This window comes from Anas platyrhynchos, chromosome 16, assembly GCF_047663525.1.
Source record: "Anas platyrhynchos isolate ZD024472 breed Pekin duck chromosome 16, IASCAAS_PekinDuck_T2T, whole genome shotgun sequence".
Taxonomy (NCBI): Eukaryota; Metazoa; Chordata; class Aves; order Anseriformes; family Anatidae; genus Anas; species Anas platyrhynchos.
This window is the reverse complement of record NC_092602.1, coordinates 7894743-7919529: the sequence shown is the minus strand read 5'-3', so window position 1 is coordinate 7919529 and position 24787 is coordinate 7894743. Positions and strand designations below refer to the sequence as shown.

Sequence of the window (24787 nt, the reverse complement as noted above, 5' to 3'; positions counted from 1 at the left end):
AAGGACAAAAATCAAGCCAAAATGTGGGACTGCAGGTTTGCTTGGCAAACATTTCCCGTGGAAGTACAGAGCTGTACAGGAAGACTGCTCGGATGCCAGGCCCGTTTCAGCACATGGACCTTCACTTGCTGGAACATCAGATCAGGTCATTGCTCGTAACACAGCACTGCAAAGGGCACCCTCAGCACCTGGGGGTGGGGTAATGTCTGAGGAGAGCACATGGCACAGCATTCCTAGCATCTCTTCATTGAAATCCACAGTTTTCCCCAAGAACTCGCTGCATGCTTGGAAGATTTAGTATCCTAAAATACGCTGCCTTATTTAATTTCCCCTAGCAGGCTAAGAATTTTTCATCTATTTTTTCTATGCCGGAGCAGAGAGTGCACATACTGCTTATTAGCTTTCAAATCTGCTCCCAGCCAGCCTTCAGCTGATGCCTATAGATCTGTGTTTTACAAAAAACAGCCCTGTCTTGTTTACCAGATGACCTCAGATGAGCCTTAGCATTTGGATTTATTAACATCCTTCCTCTGCCAGTGCTGTTAAGGGCCTTGCTTCAAAGCTCCCAGCCACTGGAACAGGCACCGGCACTGCAAACCTCTGTGCCTGGCTTCCCCTTCGTCTGTGTCAGGCTCCCGAGTGCTTTTCCTGCATCCTGAGTTGTGTTATCTAACCTCGGGTGAACCTGGGATGGTTCCACGCTGCCATCAGGCAAGGACAGGTCCGTCTCAAGCGGAGGCACCAGCAAGCACTGGCAGATGCAGCCCATCCCCTCAGCTGGGAGGAGGAATATTTCTGCAGAGAGTTTGGGAACTTTCTTTGCTGTCAGCTGTTCCAGAAAGAAAGTGTTGCTGACTCATGCTGTGCATAATATTCTCCTCCATTAGAGCAATTGGATCATATTCAGTCCCAAACAACAGAAAGGTTATTAAAAAAACAAGGATGCTTTCCGTCCCTCTCAAGGTAACAAACCCTGAAGAGCCAGCTTCCGTTTCGCACAGCTTTGTCTGTAATTAGCTAGCTTTATTCCGTGTTTGATGAAAAGAGATGGGAACGTGCCACCTCCTGACACCTTCCACGCAGATCTGGTACTCGCATTTTGCACTGACCCAACAGGAGATGTGCAGAGGAGCACTACGTGCTGGGGGTATTTTCTGCTTTTAAATGGGCTACAAAAGGACAAGCAGCAGCTTGACAGCCCACAAGTTGCTAGAGCAGTTTGCCAGGTATATGCAGTATGAAGAGGATTTAAAACCAACCTCAGAGGGTCCCTTCCCTTCGTTCAGACGTACAAGAACTGTGAATCGCTCTCTGTCAGGGCAGCTGGTGCTGCCCTGGGTCTCTCACCTCTTCCAAAGGAAAAAGGGGCAGGGGCTCAGCACCCGCTGGCACGCTGCGGTGCTGTAGGTGTGGCTGACTAGTGGGTGGGCAGAGCCCTAGGAACCATACCAACCCCATACTCCAATCCAGTCCTGCAGCAATAGACAAGATACAGCACCATAAAACTGAGGTCTGCCCCGTTTCTGTTCTGAGCAGGGACCTGACAGCACCTTCAGAAGGACCAAACTGCGTATCCCAGATGAGCACTCTGGCTAGATCTCAGTGCAGCTGCTCACAAACTACCTACACTCCTCTTTTTTTTTTTTTTTTTCCTGTTATTTCAGCAGAATACAGGGGGGTTGTTGGCCATTTTCTGCTTCCTGCCCTCAACTGTTGTGACACGATGCCTCACAGAGGTACACGGCTGCTTGTTTCCTTCCAAGAGCAGGGAGCGTATTTCATCTGAGTGGGCTGAAGCAATGCTATGTGTTCTTTCCAAAGGTGGTTGCAAGGTGCAAAGTACTCTAAAGGAGGAATGGACAGAAGAGAGATTAGAAAACTGCAAATGACTTCATTTAGACATTGTATTGAGCTCATGGTCTTATGCCAATGCAGAGGGCTACTGAAAAACTCAGTGTGACTGTATGAGCCATGACAGCTGTTTGTCTTTATTTCGAAGAGGGGCATTTGACTGAAATTGAAGGATTGCTCGAGCTCATGGGCACTGCTGCTGCTCTCTAAGGTCACAGGAATGTCAGAGGATTATTGAAAGGGAGCCCAAAGTTAGCTAAGCGCCTTTTACTGGCTGCACACCACATAGCTGCTTGTTATTGGAGATCAATACCACTCATGGACTCATCAGGGAAAGCCATCTCCTGAAGCTGCAATGCTAGAAAGAACCACAACGAATTCAGCTGCCAAACCTGCAGCCCTTCCACTACATCTCCGGCTAAACTCCTCCCTGACACTTTGTTCAAAGCCAACATTGCATCAAACAAAACCCAAGGCAGTATAGGGTGGTGGAACACACAGAGGGCTAATTTAGACGATGGTTAATTCATTATTGAAAGATTTTATTCTCTCACAAGCTAAGCTGAACCCAACCAGAAGGGCTGTGCGTTTCAGTGCATCAGCTCATGTTGCTGTATATTTCATGAGCTGAATATTTAATGAATGTTCCTTTAGCTTGGTTTTATTTTGATGCCTTTCCATATCCTTTTAAAACAGATTTGTTTAAAAGTAAATCACTGACAAAGATTAATGTTTGCTGGCAGACCCGCTGCAGGCAGCAAGCTTATCCACTGCCCCTCAGTGATTCTGTGTGTCTGGCTGCCATCCCTCAAGCTTTTTAGAAGCAATAAATGTGATTTTTTTTCTCCAAGCTGAGCAACGGGGAGGCTGGGTGGATGTGCTCGAGTGGAACACTGTTCCTCTGTACCCGTGCCCGTCACATACAGAAAACACATGAGCTGCACCTCATACGGCAGGGTCTCAGCAGGCAGGGACGTCCCTACGCGCCGAGTATTTAAGCACAGGACCGCGTGTGTGCACAGAGGTGCTTGCACAGCCACACCGAAGATCTAGCAGGGGCCGCACACCACAGGCTGTATGTCTGCAGGCACGGCGTTTACGTGGAGGTTCTTTACGTCAGGCTGCGTGCGTGGACGTGGGCTGTGCCAACACGCAGGGCAGGAAGCGCGGAGGCCGTATGAGACAAACGCAGGTACCCGGACCGCTGCGAGTAGGTGCCCGGCCATCAGCACGACGGGTGCTTCCCCACTCAGACCACGCTCCTGGCACCAGGACACCCGCAGGCTCCCCGGGCACAGCCAGACCCAGGGCCCCAAGGGGCCTGCGGGGTCCCTGCTGGGCTGGGGAAGGGGCTTTTGGGGGCAGGAGCCAGGTCCTCAGGCTGGTTCCTCCTTGCCCTGCTGCAGCCAGCCGAGCAGGCTGGTCCCATGCAGGGCAATGCAGCGGAGAAGGAGGATTTGTGAGCGAAGCTGAAGCGCTGCAGCCCGTGCCTGCCTTCCCTTTACGGGCACCTTGAGGATGCTCCTGGGGGTCAGAGCAAGCTCTCAGAGATGTCCGAAAAAGAGGAAGCAAAGTAGGAAGAGGGAATGCAGTTTCTTTGGGTTTTGTCTCTTCTCACCTGTGTGCCTTCAGTAGCTGTAAGCTACGGCTACACAGCAAGGCCAGCATCCTTGTAACGCTGGATGTTTTGAGCTACAGGAAAAATCCAGTTACCCCAAGTCACTCTGCTGATTTCACACTGTAAAAGAACAGCTGAGAAACTGCCCTTGCTTCGCCGTGACCCTGACTCACCAGCGCTGCCTCTGCCTTACAGCACAGGGCAGCACAGCACACGAGACCCTGCAAGCCAAGACATTTCACCTTCACCTCCGCTACCCCGCAGCGCTGCATCCCACAGCTTCCACCAGCAGCCCGGCGCACAGCAGCCTCCTCGCTGGCACGCAGGGGCAGCCGAAAGCTTCCATCACGGGGCCATTAGCGGTGCCCCCCTGGGCTGTGCAGGACTGCCAGGCTCTCTGCTGGCAGAGCTCCACGTGTGGTCCTGCCGCAGCATCTGCTCTTAGGCAAAATCCCATTAGAGCCGGCTGGAGTCGAAGCCACTCGAGGGAACAAGGTCGTCCTGCGGGTGAGGAGACCAGCCAGGCTGTGAGGCTGGGCGAGGCGCGTTGTCCTTACCCAAAAGGATGCCTTTTGCACCTGCTTCCCACACAGGCAGCCTGGGGAAATGTCCTGCCCCAAAACAGGGCCGCTTCTGACATTCTGGTTTGCTCCAAGGTCCATTAAAACCTGTTAATATTAACTAAAACATCTGAGTAAAGGAAGATCAAGCAGAACCAGAAAAGGAAAATGGGAGATGCAGAAAGATTCCATCCCTATTTTAATGGTAATTCGGATACTGACATTAAAATGGGACCGGGAGATGGTGCAGATAGGAGTGGCTTTTAACTGCCTGTACAAATAGAAATACAAAAGCCCCTTTGGCCACAGTGCTAACAGCAGCAGCCCGTAAATATTTAATGATTCCCTGTGGCATTATTTGACCCCCCTGATCCCCACGCTACCAGAAGCAATTGACAGAAAACTGTTGGGGAATCACTTCACTGAAAAATTTAACAGGCAGGCAGGGTGTGAAAGCTAAACGGCTCTGAAAACGGTCAGGTCTCACATGGCAGGATCGCTTGCAAATGAATATTGCATAGCAAAGGCCACAAAAAGCTCTCCTCAAGGTGCCAGCCAGGCTGACCCTGGGGCACAGGAGTGAAGTGCAGAGAACCGGCGGGCTGCGTGCCGCAGGACCTGCGCTGCGAGCCCAGGGCCAAGCTGTAGGTGCTGCTGTAGGTGCTGCCACATCACCGCTGCCCCACAGCTTTGCATTGCGGTCCCCGTTGGTACCACGCTGCTGTCCCAGCCTCTGAGCTGCTCTTGCTGCTGCTGTCACATCAATAACTCACCTGCTGCCACTGCACTGCTATCCCGGTGGCCGAGGTAACGCTGCTCCTCTGCTGTTAGGGGTGTGCTCCTGCTTGGGACGGCACCGCTGCTCCCCTGCGTCCTGCAGCCACCCCACGGGACCCTCCAAGGGGTGACAGCACGCTCCTTCTTCCTACACCACACTCCTTCGCTTCTCGGCCACTCAAGCACTCCCCTGCTACGGGCCAGAACGACGCCACCGCCCTCCCCACGCTCCCTCTTTGCGCCACTTTCCCACGTTGCTGCACGATCGCACGTTATCCTTGCCAGCTCCACGGTGAGTCAGTGCCCAGCTCTCGCTGCTGGATGGAGCAGCCGCCACTGCAGCGCCGCCTGCAAACACGGCTGCCCGCTGCCCCTCGCGTGGGGCACCGCCGGCCGTGCTCCCGCAGTCACCGCCTCGCTCGGCGGCGCTGCCTTCGTGCCAAGTCCCGGCCGTGCGCCCGAGACGGCAGCCCAGCGATAACACCTCGCTCGCTGCCTCCTGTGCAGCGGGGTGGTGCTGTCACGCCGGCACAACCCCTTGCTAACAGCATGCCCAAAGTAATCACTGCTGCATGCGATAGCTCCCACCTGGACCCGCTGTGGGGACGGGTCGTTACCCCAGGACGGCTCCTGGCTCCCACTAAGGCACCGTTACGCTCCCCTGCGTTCAGTAATTTGTGTAACGCTCGGTTACAGAATGGTCCAAGGTCCTAAGGAGAGTATTACTGTGTTTTTTATATCACGGCATCACTGCACCAATATAGCACGAGGCTAATTAATAAAATATCACTGCATCCTGCATCCCGGCGGTCTCTTAGCATTCTCCCGGAGTACACACGCAGAGCGCTCCACATCGCTGTGCCGGTTATGTAAAGGCGGCACTTCTGCCTTCGCTCTTTTTTTCCTGCACAGCTACAAATCTGCCTCCCTCAGACACAATCCTCCAGTCCTGGACTGCTCCTTTCGCTCTGACTGCAGTAACGACGTCCCCTGTGAAGTCAGCCCTGCAATGTTTTTGGCGGATCTGATCTGGTGTCTGCATCTGCGGCCACGCACCGCGCCGCGAGGGGAGCGGGATGGAGCCCTGCGGGTGTGCAGGAGGCACAGGACGTACCGGTGCCGCCGGACCTTGGGGCGCTGCCGCTGCAGATACGCATCACCAGGCTCCCCTCCTTGCACGCGCTGCAAAATGACTGTCTGAACTGTTTCACAGTGGGCCGTGTGGGCTGGAAAGAAGTTCTCAGATTAAATAAATTGTCTGCTGAGCTGTTGCTGGCTCCTAATTGCGAGGTGCAGACCGGTGGCACAGCACCTGCAGCTTTACGCTGCAGTCCTGGACACTTCTGCGCCAGCAACCACGGCTCAGCCCAGGCTGCAACTTGTGCTCCCACAGGTTTAAATCCTGCTCTGTCTCAAGATATTTTTACACAACACTTAGCATCTATGTCTTCACTCGCAGAAACAAAATTTCCATCATTCCTTTCCGTTACAGAATTTCCTGGTTCTTATCCTAAGACCCGTATCCATCCCAGGATTTTGAGATCACTACAAGAAATCTCCACATCTCTCCTCCTGCATGCAGCCCTTCGCATAGCCCATATTGTAGTTCCCCTTTATACCCACGAATCCCTGTACTGCCCTGCTCCTAAAAGCTTCCCTGGATTGTCGTTTTCTCATGGTTACTTCAGAGAAAGCAAGGCAGAGCTGAGTACAGAGAAACGGGAATAAATAATATTACGCTTCTAAAGAGAGATGCTGGTGGTTGCTGTTTCTCAGCCCTGGTGCTATGCACCGAGCGCAAGAAGGAAAAGCAGAGCTGTGTCTGTCCCTTTTCTGTAAGCAGCACGGTTCTGCACTGGAATTCAATTTTGCTAAGTTTGCGGCATTTGGGAGCGGGTCACAGCACTGGAACGCAGCACAGCGGGTGCAATGAAGGTGCCGCTCGGGTAAGGACCGAGCTCAAAACCAGAGAGATCTCTGCGAGCAGGAGCCCTGACACAGGTTTGTTTGTACTTCGGCACTGGGAACGCAGCCCCACAGACTTAAAATCCGTTCTCAGACGCGTCTTCATCTTCCTCAGAACCACGGAGACAGCACCAGCCAGAGCTGAGCCCACGGATCTCAGTCTGCAGATTTTCAAAGAATACCGATTGTGTGACCCAGCTGAGCACCCAGCCACTCACTAGGCCCTTCCTTAATGCTGCTACTAAATGCTAATCTAGGCTCCTGGTCCCTCATGGTCACAGGGAGGGTAATATCTGTCCTGAGTTCAACACAACGGTGACACTCATAAATAATGGACTGGTAGCAAGGATGCAAAATTGCTGAGGAAAGCAGAGGAGGTCTTATTTTTCTCATGAGAAGTGAGGATGAACAGAAGTAGACAACACTTCCTGAGAGCAGAGCGAGCAGGTGCAGGTGTATCACATCCTTCCCCTCAAATCACAGAAATTCTTCTTGTTACCTCCATAATCTCAATTTCAGTGGGCATCCTGCAGAGCCTCCCAATCCCGCTTTAAAACGAGACATACACACAACAAAAAATCATGCAACAACAAACAACAAAACCCCCAAGTCATAATTCTGGGTTAATCGATCACTCCCAGGCTGGAACTCAGCCACCCAGGCTGCTGGCTTATACCTATAATTGTGCTTCTGGGAGATTGCAGTTACATTAATCTTCCTGGAGATTACATCTCCCAGTAACATCCCTAAATGGCTCTAAAAGAAAATTTCAAGCCGGTCTTCCCTCTGCCTTTTCATTTTTAAAGGGTAGCCCTGTTGGGTAATTTCACTACCAGAGGCAGCTAAAAATGACAGTTTTGTACCCAAAGCGCTCGCAAACACCGAAAGCATCTGTTCCACCCTAACACAGTGACTGGGAAGGCTTCGGAATTGGGTCAGGATTTTTTTGTCGTCCTCCCCGCTACCTTCCCCTGACAGCTTCTGCCATCAGAAATGATTCATATGCTGATCGCACAGAAATGTACCATAAGGAGATGTAAACAAATACAGCGAAGCAAGGCGGGGAGCCAGAGAGATGGCACCTAATAAGTAAATATATAGAGAGAGATATTTAAAATAAATAAATAAATCGCTTCCCTGACACTCACCCTCACCAGGCAGAGCCACAACTTCCCCCGGCTCCAGGGTTTTTCCCCCGCCGGCGAGCCCTGGAGCGCCCTCCGCAGCGGCCCCGGGGGTCGCGGCCGTGCCCGGGGGGGGGGCACCGAGCCCCCGGCCCCCGCTCGGAGCCGGCTCCGCAGCGCCTCGGCGGTGCCGCAGCGCTCGGGGAAGTTTGGCCCCGTTGGGCAGGAGGAAGCAGTGCATTTGCAGCCCCGGAGCAGCAGAAGGGGATGCAGGGGGCGGCGGAGGGGGGGGCGCCTGGCTCCTTACCTGGCCGAAGACCGAGCTGAGCATGGGGTGCAGCTGGTGGAAGAGGGGGTCGGCTTCCAGGGGCTGCTCGCCGCCGCTGGACTTGGCGGAGCACTTGCTGCCGGCTCTGGACGGAGGCGAAGCGTTTTCGGAGAGCTTTAGGGACTCTCTGCTGGCCCTCTGCCTGTGCCCGAAGAAAAAGTCCTCCTCCTCCTCCACCTCCTCCTCCTCCTCCTGCCCATCCCTGGCCGCGAGCTGCTGCTGCTGCTGCTCCGGGGGGTGCCCGTGGCTGCCGTGCGGCGGGAGGTGGCGGTGCCGGTGCCTGGCTCCCCTGCCTCCTCCTTCCGCGGGCTCCTGCTGCCCGTCCCCCCCGGCGGCCGGCAGCCTCCCCGCTCCCCTGGCCCCGTCCTCGCGGGCAGGGGGCTGGCACAGCGGCCTGCGGGCGCTGGGCTCCCCGGGGAGCGCCTCGGGGCTCGGCTCCCTCCCCGCCTGCCCTCTGCCAGCCCGGGCGCGGCCCCCGCGGGGTTGGGGTTGGGATTGGGGTTGGGGGGATCCCCCCGGAGCCCTCCTGCTCCCCGCCGCCCTGAGCAGCGAAGTGCGGGACTCGCTTTTCGCCATGGAGGAGCCGCTCATCGCGGGGCCGCTACCGCCGCATCCCCGGCCGGGCGGAGCGCTGCCGCTGCGGGCACGGAGGGCTGCGGCGCGCCGCTCCCGGCATGTCCTGCGGAGCCCCCGCTTAAATCCCGCACCCGGCCCATGTGACAGCGCCACAAAGGCCGCGGAAGGGGCTGGCGGGCACCGCTGTCCCCCCCCCCCGGTCCCTGTCCCCGTCCCCGTCCCTCCCCAGGTGAGCCGGGCGGCGCTCCCGCAGCGCTGCGGGGAGGGGACGCGGGGTAGGGGAGGGGGCTCAGCTGCCGTCCCCCCCCCCTCCCCCCGAGCATCGCCCCCGGTGGGTGGCACCCGAGGGTGGGACCCCCCCAAAAAAAGAAAAAGGGTTGCCCGTGGAAGGGGTGGCCCCGCAGAACGAGCTCTCCCCTCCCCGGGTCGCAGCCCCCCGGGGAGCGCTGCCCCGCGCCCAGCCCCGGTGACCCCGGGGGGGCTGGGACCCCCCCAAGGCTCTGCTTTGGGGCTGGGACACCCCCCCCCCCGGGGCTCTGTTTTGGGACCTGCTGTAGGTCTGAACCCTGGGGCCTCATCAGTACCACCCCGGGGATGCAGAGCCCCCCCGGCACACAGCCCGGGCTGCCCCAAGTTCAGGAGCTCAGTGCTCAGCCCCTGCCCATCCCAAGGACAGAGCTCGGGAAGTTCTCATCCAGCCTCGGAAACAGGCACGGAGGTTTCCTTAGGGCACGGCAGAAAAGGATAGGAAACCGAAGGAGTTTGTACAAAAAAAAAGCAGCTTATTTAACGTCTTTGTGTTCCGACGCAGGTAATTAAGCGGCAACAGGCGGTTCAATAATGACGCTCTGTTTAAAAACAGAACAGGATGGCAGTGGCAGCTCCGACGTGTTCCCACCGAGGAGAGGACCCGGCTCCTTCTCGCTCAGCTGCAGGCAGCGACTGTGCCTCGCCGCCAGCCCTGGGCACCTCGGCAGTGCATGCACCCAGCAGGACAGAGGTGTGATTTCCGCACCAAGAGCTCGCTCACGCTCGCTGGCACGTGCCCAGCAGTTACTACGCGATGGCACAGGCTCCGGTGCAACGACCAAAGGGCATCTCCCCTGCTACCCGGGGTGTAAATCTCCGCACCGGGGCACAAAATCCATCCTCAGGATGGCAGAGAGGAAAGGCTGGGGGTCCCTCTGCCCCATCCCCACTCTGGATGCTTGGCAGCAGCTCTTGTGGTGCCCAAAAGGGTTGAGTTGCAATGTCCCATTCATACATGCAGCACCAATTCAGCTCCTAATCACAAACAAGGTGCATTTACCGATTTATTTTTCAGAACAGGCTGCTCCTTTTTGGCATCACCAGCCCAGAACCACGGCTTGGGGGCAGCCCGGCTGGATGAGCACCAGCCCCAGCTTTCACTGCTGCGGTGCTGGAGCAAGGGCTGCCAAAGGGGTCTTTTGGCCGGGAAGCTCAGAGGGAGCAGGAGGCTGAAACAAAACTTTCTGACCCCCTCCCTGTGCTGGGGAGGCTCAACCTGTCGGGATGCAACATTGCTCCCAGAGAAGCTGCCATTTCTGGAGCCGCAGCCGGTGCTGTAAGGCACAGCTGTAAGGATGCTCGTGCAGTAAGATTCCTGCCTAGCCCTGACTAACACTGCCCTCAGCCTCACTGGGGACTTTCGAGCTGTTCCTGAGGACTGTAGGGATATTGCTGTCCACAGGTGGGTTGTAGTTCCTTGCCTCAATCAACTGAGCCCTGCAGAATTTGGAGCAGATGCCTCATTAGTGAGCAGGGACTCACTAGCGCAGGTGTGATTCATCACTTTGGAGAGCACTTCAGGGATCAGGGCAAGAAACAGCTCGCCTAACAGAGGCAATAACAATGCAGGCAAGGGCTGTGTTACAGAACAGAGCAACGAAGAGACAGCAGCTGAAGCAACTGGGAAATAGGATGGCGAGAGCACAGACTGGAAGCCTACTCGTTCAGGACACCCACGTTTGGGTTTCGGCCGGGGAAACCCCGGCTATTCAGAGAATCCCTGAGTGTACCCTCCTCCCGAATCCATTTCTGAGGTTTTTCATGAATCTCCTTTTCTGACAAGTTAATCTTGGGATCGCAGTGCCTGTGTACCAACCACTGCAAGCTAAAAAGCCAGCGATCCTGGAGCCAGATGCCAGGGAACAGCAGCGCCCGGCTGTGGAGAGCAGCACGTAATTCCAGCCTGGCTGAGCAGGAGATGCACAGGGACATCTCTCCAGAGGGAACGTGGCTTCTCTTCCAGCTGGCAGCACAGAACAGGACAGGCCCGAATCCTCAAGACACCAAGATTATACTATGTAGTGTGCGTGCTCGCTGCTTCCAGAGATGGACCTAAGTCAAAACCATCCGGGCGGTTGGGGCAGAGGGAGCCACGCTTCATGCCCCAACCACGGCCGCTGGCAGTGAGCGAGTCCCCGGGGGCTCTGGTTCCAGCCTGGGATTACAAATACAGCACAGCCTGCAAGTGTGACGTCCTGTCTTTCCTTAAAAATTATAAAAAAAAAAAATGCATGGGAGCAAATGCATGAGCATTTTTGGGAGGAAGGATTTGTCCAGTTCTTTTTCAGCCCCAATTATATAGTGATTTTTTTTGGAGAAAAAAAAAAAAAAAAAAAAGAACACAAGGGCTTCATTGCCTGCCCTGGACTCAGAAGGGTCTATTTCATTTCCAGTTAAAGCCAGCAACCCAGAAAAGGAGTTTGAGAGTAAAGTGAGTGAGAACTGCTCCAAGAAAAAAAACTCCAGCAAACTGCTGATGGCAAGGCACAAAGGGCCTGATGTTCTGGAGCAGTTCTCCTGGTAGCAGTTTTCCAGTCTCTATTATTTCTCTCACCTGCACTTGCAAGAACATCATCGTCGAGGGTAAAGATGATATCATCCAGTCTGCCAAAGCGCAGTAATATACAAGCTGGACTGCGCTGAGAATCAGGATGCTAACCAGGAAGCTGTCCCCTAAGAGATGCTGAGCTGCCCAGCCCTCGTTTATGGCCTGCTTTTCCCTTCACTACCTTTCCATCGCTTTTAAAGGGCTTCAGACCCGTGGCGTGTTTCAATAAAAGATGCCAAGTGTTGGTCTTCTGGCATATTGTGTTTGGACAGGCATGTGTCTGCCTCCAGAGGAAGCAAAAGCACCGACAGCTGGAGATTCTGTTTGCTTGAAGACTTGGGATTGCTCTTTAGGTTTTACTCCACGGGAGAGGAATAATCCCGACAGCATTACAAAGGCATTATTGTTCTGGCTGTAATCCCTGTGTTCAAATCCACCCCGGTTACTTGCTTCCTGATTGCAGACGGGGAACTTCTCTGCGTAACTGTCGGGATGAGGCTGGCGGATGCAGCGGAGGTCACTTTGCTACAGTCAGGTAGCTTCGACGGGGGAAAGGCTGCAGTGCGATCCCGTGATAAGCCCATGGGCATGGGAAAGGAGGATGGGACAAAAAAGTCCAGAAGAAGAAAAGAAGAGCTATTGGAAGGGAGTTGGGGGAAAGCAAGATGATGGAGATGCGGGGGGGAAGAAAACGTGCAGGGACAAAGGTGAAGCTCAGTACACATTGTAATACAAAACCAAAGGGCTCAGCAGAGGCAGGACCAGGCTGTGCCTTCCTGAGCTCTACACCAAGGTGACGCCCCAACCCTTTCCTTGCTTCCTACATGAAATAATGGGAAAGGAGATGCAACAGAAACTGCTGCCCAACGGGACAAACACATCTGAGTCCCTGAGCTAGTGTGCGTGGCCAGGCTCCAATGAGACCCAGCCTTTGCTATTCCAGGCTTGTGAAAAAAAAAAAAACAAACTTTTTCCTGGAATTACGTCTCGCCTTACTTGCTCCCCTCATGCCATTTCTGGGTCTCATGGTCTTCCAGCTCACGCAGCTAGGGACGCAGTTAATTAAGCTGGTGAAGCTGACTCAGTTTCACAGTTTTATGTGCCCACAGCTGGCAAATGTCACCTCTTTCATGTCAGACATTTCTGTGCCAGACTCAGACCAACCCTTCACAGCCACATGGATGTGGAAGGCACTGCTCTGCGAGTGGAGGAAGACCACAGGGCAGGCAGGAAGCCCACTAAGGTGGAGATTTGGGTACAAGATGAACATACTTGGAAAACCACTGAAGCAAGACCTGTGTGGTTTTAACAGTGACGGTGGTGCTTCTTGCTGACAGTGACAAGGCATAAAATGACCATGTGCTGAAAAGTAAACAGCAAAGGAATGCTCAGTCCGTCGGCCTGTCTTTGGCTGAAATTGAGACCAGCAATTAACATCAGAAGGAAAAAATTAAATCACTTCATGATTTTCCACTTTCACATGACCTGAGCTCTCCCTGGGAAGAACAAACCTTTTCACGAGCTGATGCAGCTGTTTTACAGCCACAGTAAGCTAGGTACATGAGGCAGAGACCTCTTCTTGAAGCAGGATCTGGACCACAGGACTGTGGCTGATTCTCAGAGGGACACATGGACTCTTCAGCTGCATTACATGGATCCCTGGTTATCAGGGAAAGAGCCTGTATTTTTTTCTGACTAGGATCATTTAATCTTTGCCATTAAAAAAAAAAAAAAAAAAAAAAAAAAAAAAAAAAAAAAGATTCTTTATCAACAGCCTAGAGAATTAATTTGAGGGAACAGGAGGGAAAGAGAGTAGCACTGAAAGCCAGGTACTCGGGGTCTGTGTTGCAAGGAGAAATTAGTGTGGGGACAAGGCTGAATAAATTGCTAAACGTTGATAAATGTGTATTGCAATAAATTGCTATTGCTCCTCGCCTGGAAGCCTGATCTTTGACCAGGCTCCTCCTGGCAGGGAAAACCTCTTGCTGCTCCTGTGGGAGAGGGCTACTTTCAAATGCAAAGGTTATTAAAGTATATCAAGACTATGATAGATCAGGCCTCATATTTTATTCTGCCAGTTCTGTGGTACCCGAGGAACCGGAATAAAAGTAGCTGCTGCTTTTCATCTTTTGACCGACTAAAATACGAGCTACCAGCAGGAGACAGCTCACGTTATGCAACAGAAACTCAGTTATACAACAAAGAGGCACGAGCAGGAAAGAAATACAGGAGTCCCGAGCCACCAGTACTGCTGGGGGGAAGCGGGTCAGGAGGGATGGATGCCCTGTGTCAGTAGCAGAGCTGCCCAAAGCCATGAGAGCGTGCCTGCTGACCGCGCTGCCGAGCGTGAGGGCACAACGTGCCGCTACCGCTGGCACTGGCACAAGAAACTTAACGTGCCCGCGGATTCATAGTCTCGGGGATCTAATTTTTTTTGCAAGAATTTAATAAAAGTCCTGACATCCTGAATAAATTACAGCGGAGGTAGCCATGTTCTGCCTAAATTAGCCTGCAGTTTCCGATTAAATCATTTGTCAGTTCTCCGAGTGAGTTAGTTGCAAAATGCTTTTCTTGTCTCGCTTCAGAGGGCTGCTACATTTTGCTGGTTGCTCTAATATCTCATTAGTACAATCATCAAGTGAATATATATACAGAATGGATATACTGAATGATTTAGGTTTTTAATATTTTCCAGCAAATCCTGTTAAACATCTAGAGAAGCATCTCCGCTTCATACTTATCAAGGATGACACTTCCTAAAGGATCACATTAACTCCTATGGAATGAGTAATTTTCTGTAGGTAGTTACAAGTGATTTAATTTTTAGATAGAAACACAATGAACAGATCGTCTTTCTTCTCCAAATTGTACAGAAGGGCCCGACCCAAGTCAGCACGGTGGCCACAACCAGCTGTCCAGGTTTTGGAGTAGCAGCTTGTACACTGGTGTATGGAGGCTAACACCCATTTCCAAAGGTCTTCTGAAGTCCTTGTATTTAAGAATTTCTTACGAGATACACAGTAGGAAGTGTTGTGGGCTTCTAAAAACCATTGAAAGCAGCATAAGCAAAAGGTGGAATAAACAGAGATCTGTTTCTGGATGTACCTTCTAATTGCAGACTGCAGACACGTGCTCGTACATTCTTTATATTTCATGTGGGATTTAAGGAGAGGTTTGTATTTGCTTAAATTCACATCTCTCCTTTATCTGCTTATTAATAACATCTACCTCTATTAAAGCAGTTGGTTTCCTACATTGGTTTACAGAAAGGCTCTCTGTTTAGTCTCTGGGCTTCGCTCAGTCGGAGCTGAAGCACTCTCCTGAAGAAAATCCCCTTAAGACATGTAAACACGAAGGTTCCTCTAAACATGCCAGTTAGTTTTACAGCTCACTTCCCTCCTTGCTAAAATACAAAAACATCGGGAAAAGCTTGCAATTGCCTGAAAAAAATGAAGCCATTGTAGCAGGGAAAGGGATGATCATCTCCAATGAATGAAAATCTCAAGAACCATACTTCAAAAAGGCTTATTAGTGATTAGCAAAAGCGCCTCTCTCTTATTTCAGTGCCTGCCTGGGATATGCACAGGGAGGAAACAAGTAGTTCCCAAATCCAGGAGTTCTCATCTATTTACCTGGCTCGCAAAACCTAACTCATAGTAGGATCTTACCAACATTGGCACTTTATGAAATACCATAATTGTCTCCACATCCTATAGCTCCGTTCACTTTCCAGCTGATTTCGAGCCCCTAGAAGACTTTACAGAGACTTTTCTGACTGCGTCACTTAAATCTCTCTATGACAGCAAGTCACACTCTTTCTAATAATAGCAAATATTTAAAAATATACACTGATTGAGCTTAAACATTTGAAAGGCATTGTTAATTTCCAATGGTTTTGTGCATTAAAGCCAGAGGACTAATGACAGACTAGGCAGATCAAACAGTTTTTTCCTGACACCCCGTCTCCAAAGGACTCGAGTATGGATAAGACTGTTACATAAGGCAGGCTTTTGGATATCACTGGAGTGCTTTACAATTAAGATGGAATATTAATAAAAGACTTAAACTGAAAACCTCCAGCTATTAGAGGGATTAGGACTTTGCAGTGGGCTGAGGGAACACATACAATGTCAAAGCCATCTTCTTGGCTCTGATCAAACGCAGAGGAAAAGGATGGGGAAGAAACAGCATCTTGGAGGGAGGGGGGGGGAGATCATCACAAATAACGATAATAATAACAGCAGCTGCAGAAACTGCAAGCCACAGCAGCAAAAGACAAGAAGCACGGGGTGGAGCCCAGAGCTGCTTCTCTTGCTCAGTAATGTGCGCTCTGACAGCAGGTGTCCCTGCAACCAGGGAAAAGATCTGCTCATTGGCACCCATGCGGCTGCACTGGCCCTCCTTGGAAAAGCACAGCAGAACTGAATTTGCAGTCGCTGTGTTTACCATTCAGCTGCACCCGCAGCTCCTGCTACCTGCAAAATGGCCAAGGGGAATTAGCGCCACAGCTCCAAGGGCTCGGTGCTATTTAAACAAACTGGGTTTTATGAGATCCATTTTCTGAGATTGATTGTGTTTCTGCAAACCAAGCTCCTCGATGCAGTGCCCTGAAGGGAATTTCCTTTGCGAGCCCAGGCCATTTCCCCGAGACTCTCATGGGAACAATTACTTGCTGGCTTTCATTCTGTTCTACAGAAATTTCATTGTGTAATATATGGCAATCAGGCACATAATATTGACTGCGGTTTCAATATTCTTCTTGCTTATGAGATAACCTCCTTGTGGAGACACCTGGGTGCTGCCCCCCCTGCAATCTGCCATTCCCACGCAGTGCCCTTATGGTGAGCGCCGTGCCTGGAGCGTGTTCCCTCCCAAGCCACGGCCCTGGCAGCTGTACCTTTACCTGATTTAGTTGCCCAGATTCAGGAGCAGAACCATGGCAAAAGCCTTCATTCTGGTAAGCAAAGATGGCTGGAAATGTGTCGTTAATAAGGAATACATTTTTAAGCAGTTTGGGTGCAGAGGGATTACCGAATGCCATATGGGATCAGAAGTAAAGAATGTGAGAGTGTAACCTGAATGGAAAGCAAGAAGCCACCAAGGTGCCCAGAAGAGCTGAAAGTCTGAAAATACAGAATGCAAGTGGGAAAATATTCGATTGCTGAAACCCATGTTTATCTAAAAGCCATCTATGGCAGTAAAAGGGAAGACAAATCAGAAGGAAGCTTTATTTTTTCATAATGCTCAATTTTCATCATTTTGAAACTTTTGAAATGCTTAAGAGGTTCCAGTCAACTCTGGCAGTGAAAACCCCTTAAAGATCTGTTTACATTCTGAGATATTGCACTCACAGAAAAATGAAGCGTAAAATGTTTTTTAGGCAAATATAAGAAAATGATGTGAAACCAAAGAAATGTGTGTGCCAGACTGATTTTTATCTTTTCAGAGATTACTAAGTGGTCTCTCCTGGGGGATTTTCGCTGAAAATTCAAATTATGGTCTGGCCTCTTATTAGGCAATTGGTTTTCCCTCTAAATATTCAAGGCTGATACAAGGTCAAAGAACCAATCCACGGCAATCATCCAGTCCAGAACTAAGCACAGGGCAGATCTAAACACAATGAACACACAAAATACACCAAGAAAGAGATCCGAGGAAAGCATGTTAAGCTCAAAGACAAAATCACATAGAATCAAACACACGCTACGACAACCAGCATGGACCAAGAAGACACTTGGCATATGGGAGAGGATGCAAGAAACGTCATGGATCAGACAGTTTCACAAATGTGGCAAGCAGCAGCCGAGCTTGCACAATGCTGACGAGATCGTTGCCTTCTACCTCAGGTAAACTGTGCATAGGAAAAAAGCTCAGTGTCGTAGTGCTAAATGAATATGCTACCAGCTTGGAAGGAAATGAAACATTTATTAGGTTGGACAATGACACGAGTGTGTATGATGCTAGCAGCAGTCCTATGAGCAATATAAATAAATAAATGAAAAACAGAGAGCGAGAGAGATCCAGGTAAAATTCCGAGATTACACCGATAAGCCTGTCACCATTAAAGGATTATAGAGACGAGATATCTGAGTAAATAGGAGACTGAAAAACATCTAAGTGGCTAAGACTACTGTTTACTGTGCCAAAGGCACAACAAATGGCAGACTTGAGCAACTGACAGCACACATGGGAAAGTTAGTACATGAAAAAGGAAAAGCTCGATAACAATTTTCCAGCGGAAAGAAGCCAGCCGTATCTCTGAGCCCCTCCAACGCAGGCAAGGTTTATTGCTCTCAGAGTCACCGACTAAGTAAAAGAGACAAGGGAAAGAAAATGACCCAATGCAATGCTCTCCCAGGGGTATTGACACGGCGTTCTGCCATTAGAGATAACGTCTCGTCTCCATTATCCTCACTCTGACAATGCAGTGGAAACCAGTATTAAAATAAAAGCTATGGGGTATTGCTAAATGCTGCTGATAAACCGGTGTAGATGTGTGCTGATATGTATTTGATATTAGGTATCTTGATCTGCAGCTGGTCAATGCAATGGGTATCCCACTGCATTCACAACTCACACCTTTGTCAAATGGAACAATAGGGACTCGGGAAAACGTTCAACCAAAATATGAATAAGTGTTACTAATACAACACAAGAAATCCAGAACAATGCTGAAAGAAGAGAGTATTTAAAAAATAATAATTTTACACATACATGTATTTGTCTGCTTCCTTTCTGTGGTGACCAAGCACAACGTTAACGAATCAGTTACTGCTGCAATAAAATCTCCACATTTCCAGCAGAAAGACTAGACAGAAATTTTAAAACTCCCTTTTTATTCATATCTAAGTCAATTTCTTTTTAAGCCACCAGCAAATGCCAATTAGCTGTCATTTTTTACAATCTGAAGATATGGAAGAAGAGACTTGCCTGTATCAAAGGTGCAATAATTAGCTGAGGCTTTCAGGCTAGGCAATATCTACTGGTCCATAAATTAGTGCTCTTTTCTACCCTACAGACTTAACATGATTTTATTAACACTTACATTTACTGTTCCTGGCTCAAAAGCTTAGGGATTATTGACAAGTTTGAAATAAAAATACTATTACAAGCAGGAATATGTTAACTAAATAAAGCAAATAATTTCTGATATGCTGGTAAAGTATTTGCAACTAAAAATTCAAAATACGCTTTATGTATAATTGCATTTATAAGCTAATAGTCTGTTTTGCAAGAAATTTTAAAACCACACTAATAAAATATGGCTCTCACCTGAAGACCATGTACTTAATAAAACAAAAAAATGAGAATTAGAGTACCTATGGTGCAAAAAGCCGAAGTCAGAGGAACTGGGATTTTATCAAGATATACACAACAGAATAAACCCGCAAGCTGCATCTTGTACATCTCCGTATCCACCAGCTTTATGAGACTGATGCAGCACACATCTATGATGAAAATCAATAGCTCTAACCAAGCATTCACACTGTGACACTTGTCACCTCTGGACACACGAGGTTGTCCTGGAAGTCAGCATATGCTGAAGACGAACACGCAACACATTTCCAGCTCCACGAACAAGACTTTTATTGACTGAGGAAGAGACAGCTTGGTAGCAGTTATAAGTTGAAACAACTTAATCTGGACATGGTATCACCAAGCAGGCTTCACACCCCCTAACAGCAGTGGTTTTACACATTGCGAGACATTGACAAGTTCACACACCACTGTAAATCCTTCAGAAAACAATGAGGACCTTCAGCATGCTGGTTAGAAGTGTTTATTAGACCATATATCACGGAACCATTGCTTTGTTCATTTTTACCATGTTGATGATTTGGCTTGGATAAAAGGGTGTGATATTGAGCATTTTAAGTTTACCTTCCCTGACACGTGGTGGCCAAGCAGCTAAAATTCTGGCTACTGAATATTATGCAAGCAGAGCCCTTGCACAGCTCCCTACGGTGATTTCTGCTACTAGGAGAGGCTCGAATTGTAATGAGAAGCAATACCTTGTGATTACAGCAGCAGCAGCTTGAACTGTACACGTGTTAAAGCCTGCTGACCACCTGGACAATGCTTCAGTCACCAGCTCCCCTTCTCAGCCTTGGAGTTGCCTCACTCCCAGCTAGAGCTGTGGGCAATGAAAGTTTTCCCACAGTGGTTCCCCCCACTCCAGTGCTATTCCTAGGTGCACGCTTTGGTCATATTATTTGTATCCCTATTTGCAGCAAAACCACTGATCTGGAACATGGCATCAGGGCCCCTTGGAACAGCACATCTTTTACAGGTCGTCCTATGACCCAACAGCCAGAAGGACAGCATGGGAGGAATCATCAGCAAGGAAGCCCTAAATGAAGAAATGAAATACATTTCCCCTGGAGAGGAGGCTTATTGGAGTGTAACGAAAACAAGCCCCATCCCTCCTCCCCTGCGCGCACACACACACCCTAGAGGCTTTTGCAAAGCCACAGGAACGGAAATAATTTTGTTTGAATCCATCAAGCATTAAAATCCGTTCGCTGAGGGATTGAAGTGAAAAATGAGCCGGAGACAGGAATTAGAAGCTCACCGCCTGGGCTGTCAAAAGGGATTTTCCCCAGATAGAAAACAAGCAATTGGAAATGCAGGGAGGTAAATCCCTTCCAGCCTCTGACATGTATGCACACTCCTGGTTTCCCTTCCTGGCCCTCTCACTTCTGGGTTTGTGGAGCCAAACCTGGACACATCTCCTTGTGCTCTCCAGAAGTAGTGCCTGTCCTCGGGATCCCCTGCTGGGGTTGTTGACGGCAGTCACAAGCCTCGGGCAGAGGAGAGGTGGCGGTGACAGGCAGGGGGGCTGCCTGCACCTCACACAGCGTATGCGAGCTCACTGGTGCCTAAGGCTCCAAAGGGAAGACAAGGCAGTCGCTGAAAGGATAAGCCAAGAGCTCTGAGAACCATTTTATCTGCTGTGTAACATTTCTGAAGACAGAGACAAGGAACATAGTTGACATTACTCCTATAATCACTACACATCTTAGTTTACCACTCAGAAAAAATGAACATGACACTTCGTGTCCCTGAAACATGGTCTTGTTCTCTCAAGACTATTACAAACATCTCAGCACCAGCTACATTTTGATGAGGTTTCAGAGGCTTCTTTGCAACCACAAGAGCCATAGGTCTACTTTTTCCAAAACGAAACTGAGATTCAGAAAAAGAATGTGGCAGCTAGGGAGACCTGGGGCTATTCAGCAGAGGCCACCTCCGGTCCAAATTTTTAGACGAAGCATACAAGGAACATCTCACAGCCACAGGTCTCTACAGTCTCATAACTGGGCTTTGAGAAAGAACTGGCTGTCACAGCACTGTTTCGTTTAATGCAGAGTAGACTTTCCCTTTAGATAGTTGCCAAAACCGAAGGCAAGAATTATTTATAGTACAGCTTCTGTATGAAGATAATAAATACAACCCACTGCAAAAAAAAAAGGCCAGCATGCCTCCGGGTCTATAGCTCAGCGACGCAGGACAGCCAAAAGAGAAAATGCCAAAGAAAGCTACAGATCTACCAAATGGCCTTGATGAGACGCTGAGACGTTCTGCTCATCAAACTGTACACTGGTTGTGTACTGAGAAGCCAGTTATCTACGTGGCAAAAAAAAAAGGAGTGGGAAGAAGGAGGTAGAAAGAAGAAAAAGAGAAGCTGAGGAGCTAAATATGAAGCATTTAAGCTATGGGAAGAAGCCTACAGAATGACAGGAGCCAAGGAGCCCTCCAACCACCAGCCAGTTCCAGACAGAAACGGGGCAGATGTAGACCAAGAACAAGGTAAGCGTGCATGCAACAGGGTCCCCTTTGAATTCAAAAACCAATTAAGGGAACGGGCAACATGAAGTTTAGTTTAACACAAAATTCCAGTCTTTTTACTATATGCTAACGTGGTTCCAGAGAAAGGCCACAGTTACCTAGATACAAAGAGTTATGTGTTCGTAGTAAATATTTTCTTTTACACCTGCTGTCCTCTGCTGTTGTGTAGTATGCTTTCCTATTGTTCTGTGACTCTTTGGTAATAATATTACCACTTAGGTGGTGTTTCATAGCTGCAGATCACACTGTGCTTAACCCAGGGGGTATCATTATCTCTGTTTCACATATGGAGTCATGGAAGCACCTAAAGATGTAATAAGTCCGTGGCAAGATCAGAAAAACAGCTACAGTTTTATAAATTACAGTGTTAGCTTGTGTATATAAGAGAAACCTCAGGAGGTTTAAATGGGATTTGCTGGCAGCATGAAGACTGTTTGAAAACACCCATGAAAAGAGCTTGTCTTGGTGGTAAGGCAGGGACAAATGTGGACTGGGACAGAGAAAAGATAAGGTGAGAACGCTACGGTCATAGGTCAGACAGAATCAGCACCAGCTTGCCTAATAGCTTCAGCAGAAGGAGGTTGTACTTCGTTCACGCTGATGATATTCGCAGTTGTCTCCCTGCTCTTTGAGGAGCTGAAGAGTTATCAGCAGAATCTTCGGCTGGTTCCAGAGCACCCAGCCAGCCGAGCAAAAGACTTGGGGAAAAGGGCTGGCTGAAGTCAGGCGGTGGCTGGGTGGCTCTGGGGGCGATATTGGGGTGGAGATTCATTTGGATCGGAGAAGTCTTACGTGCCATCCCCGTTTCTGTCCCCCTCCTCCTGCTGAAGATGCTGCTGCACTGAACCTGAAAGGTCTGGTTATAAATAGCTTCTCCCTGCAGCTCCTCAATGAGCCACTGAGGCGGAATGAGTCATCTCTGCCGGCAACGTGGCCCCCCCAAACCGCCTGCGTCAGGTTGGGAGCGTGGCTGCCAAGAGCAGTGGTACACGCTGTTCTCTCTCAAAGGGCAGTGGCCTTGGGGGACAGGGACACTAAACAGACTAGCTCTACCCATTACTCATACGCACCCAAAAGCCACGTCGCTTTGTGAGTAAGAATAATGTAAAATCGATCAAGAGCACTCCGAAAGCCACACCGGCATTTCGGCCCCCTCTGTCCATCGTGTTATCCAGGCCACCCTGGTTCTCCTCCAGAGCTTCTAGCCCGCTAGTTGGTTTGTTATGGAAATGGTTGGGCACCTCTCTGAGTCTCCCATTCTTCTCGTAATGAACTTCTTATCAAGATCTGTTGACACCTGTTCAGTGAATGGGTGCAGCAGCTAGGTGATCTGACAAACCTGCACCTGGCTATTAAGCACACCCAGGTATTTCCTATGAGGAAAGAAGATGAGAGTTTTAACAAGAGAAGTCACTGTGAGAGAAATCCAGGTGCTCAGATAAAGAGATTCTAGCAGTTATCTGCTTTGTTCACAGGTTCTCATCAGAGGTGAATGGAGCTCTACTGAAACTTTTCCTTTCTCAAGCCTAAGACAATAAAGATGGATGTTTCAGGAACTTTAGTATAAAAATCCATGTAAGCAAGTAATGCACAAGTCCTAGCCAAGATAAAAAGATACCTGTAATGTACCAAATTTGCTGTGATTGACAGAGATTAGAGGGCTTGGGAATGAATATCTATGGTAGAGGAAAGTCATTTAAACCAATACTGGGTTAAAAGGAAGAAAGATTATCAGGGAGGGAAGACAATGCAAAGTTGATGCCAAAGAAGAACAACAATGTGATCAAAGTGATTACGTCATCAAATCATCAGTTTATGTTTTCCATGAACTGCCTTTAGTGGCTGTGACCTGTGGCTCACCCAGACATTGGGTGAGGAAGCAAACTCTGGACAGCAGTGAGAGAAGAAAAACATGTCAGGCAAGCAAGAATATCTTGCAGTTGAGCTGAAGCCAAACCTTTGCAAGTAGTACCTTGAGAAGCAAAACTCACGTATAGCTCTCATTAGAACTGAAAATTGGCAAGGTTGATTGAGGATCCACACAAACAGCACAAACAGAGCAGTACATTTCAGCTCCCGCAGCTTTTCACTGCTCAGTAGTAGTGACGAGCAATATTCCCCAGCTACGTGGTCACTGCACTCCTGCAAGTGATCCCTGGTGCTGCACTTTGTGACAGCAGAGGGAACGTTACCTGCTTTCAGGTCATGCCATGGTGCAAAACGATGACAAAGGCTGGCAGATTTTTTGCTACCAGCAGAGGTGATACAGTGTTGTCTCAATAGAGGCAAAGGATGACGCAGTTTTACATGAGCTGCTTTTCCATTTTCCCTCAGTTTTAATCCACCATCAAATCAACGAAGCACATTCTGTTAATGACTTTGTTCTGATAGAGTTTTAAAACTAACAAGTTCATCATGTGCAGCCTCATCATTCCTATATTTATGTTCTCTTGGAGTATTTTATCTTTGAATATATTTCTTCAAAGGCACTTACTCCACAGAAGAACCAAAACCTTGAAAAATCCTCTCTTCTGCTTTCTACCTTTCTTCTCAGCAACCAGAAAGTTATTTATTAGTACCTGGCACTGAGAAAGGACAATTTTCTTTCCTGTTATCACCTCTACTCTCTTCTCCCTTTCTTCATTATTACCTCTTCTCTGTCTCCTAGCAAGGATACAAAGAAGAACACCTATTTTCTCTTGCCTTGTTCCCAAATAAGTGAATAAAAAGTGAAGATCCTCACCTCCTGGCTTCTCACTGTGCAGAAGTGACAGGCTCACCGCCTCTTCTCTAATCTCTCCATTTTCCAGTTAGAAAAGATCTAGCCACGTTGCTTTTGGTCACCGTATTCCTTAGCATTTATGTGAAATCCAAGCCTCACAAAGGTGGTACAGCTCCAGACTAATCGTGTCTCAAGGGTGTATCTGGGCTATAGCTGAGCGCTGTCCCCAGCTCCTGTGTTGTGTGGTGGCCAAGAAAGAAAATTACAAAGGTGAATGCCTTGGTAGCTATCCCAAGCTCCTGTCTTCCTTTAACGATGGGAAGAAGATAGAGTAAATGAACTCGTGGAATTTCATGAGCTTCTTACCACTCTAGAATTTTTTCATGTCTCACTAATAAATTGATCAGTTGATCTGTTGAACTGCTGAACACCTTGCTCTTTTGTTGTGTTTGAATCTGAATACAGGTTATTTAGCCATAGTTATGGTCCTGTTACTTGCTACTTGAATGCACATAGAGAGGCAAAGATACATGATTACAGAGATAACTTGATACATAAGA

At 49.3% G+C, this 24787-nt stretch overlaps 1 protein-coding gene across 4 annotated transcripts in view; it reads right to left on the bottom strand.

The window, feature by feature from the left end:
• CABP1 (calcium binding protein 1) overlaps positions 1-24787 on the bottom strand; it is a 52754-nt gene that overhangs the window by 16820 nt on the left and 11147 nt on the right. Inside the window, exon 1 of one of the 4 annotated variants that reach the window (XM_072024164.1) lies at positions 8203-9015. The exons of 1 other annotated variant lie outside the window; for it this stretch is intronic. In XM_072024164.1, the coding sequence (XP_071880265.1) occupies positions 8203-8814 (612 nt within the window). In that variant the 5' untranslated portion in view covers positions 8815-9015. Of the gene's footprint in view, positions 1-8202; positions 9016-24787 lie in introns of those variants that run through there. 2 more of the 4 variants (XM_027469990.3, XM_072024165.1) reach the window with 2 other exon arrangements.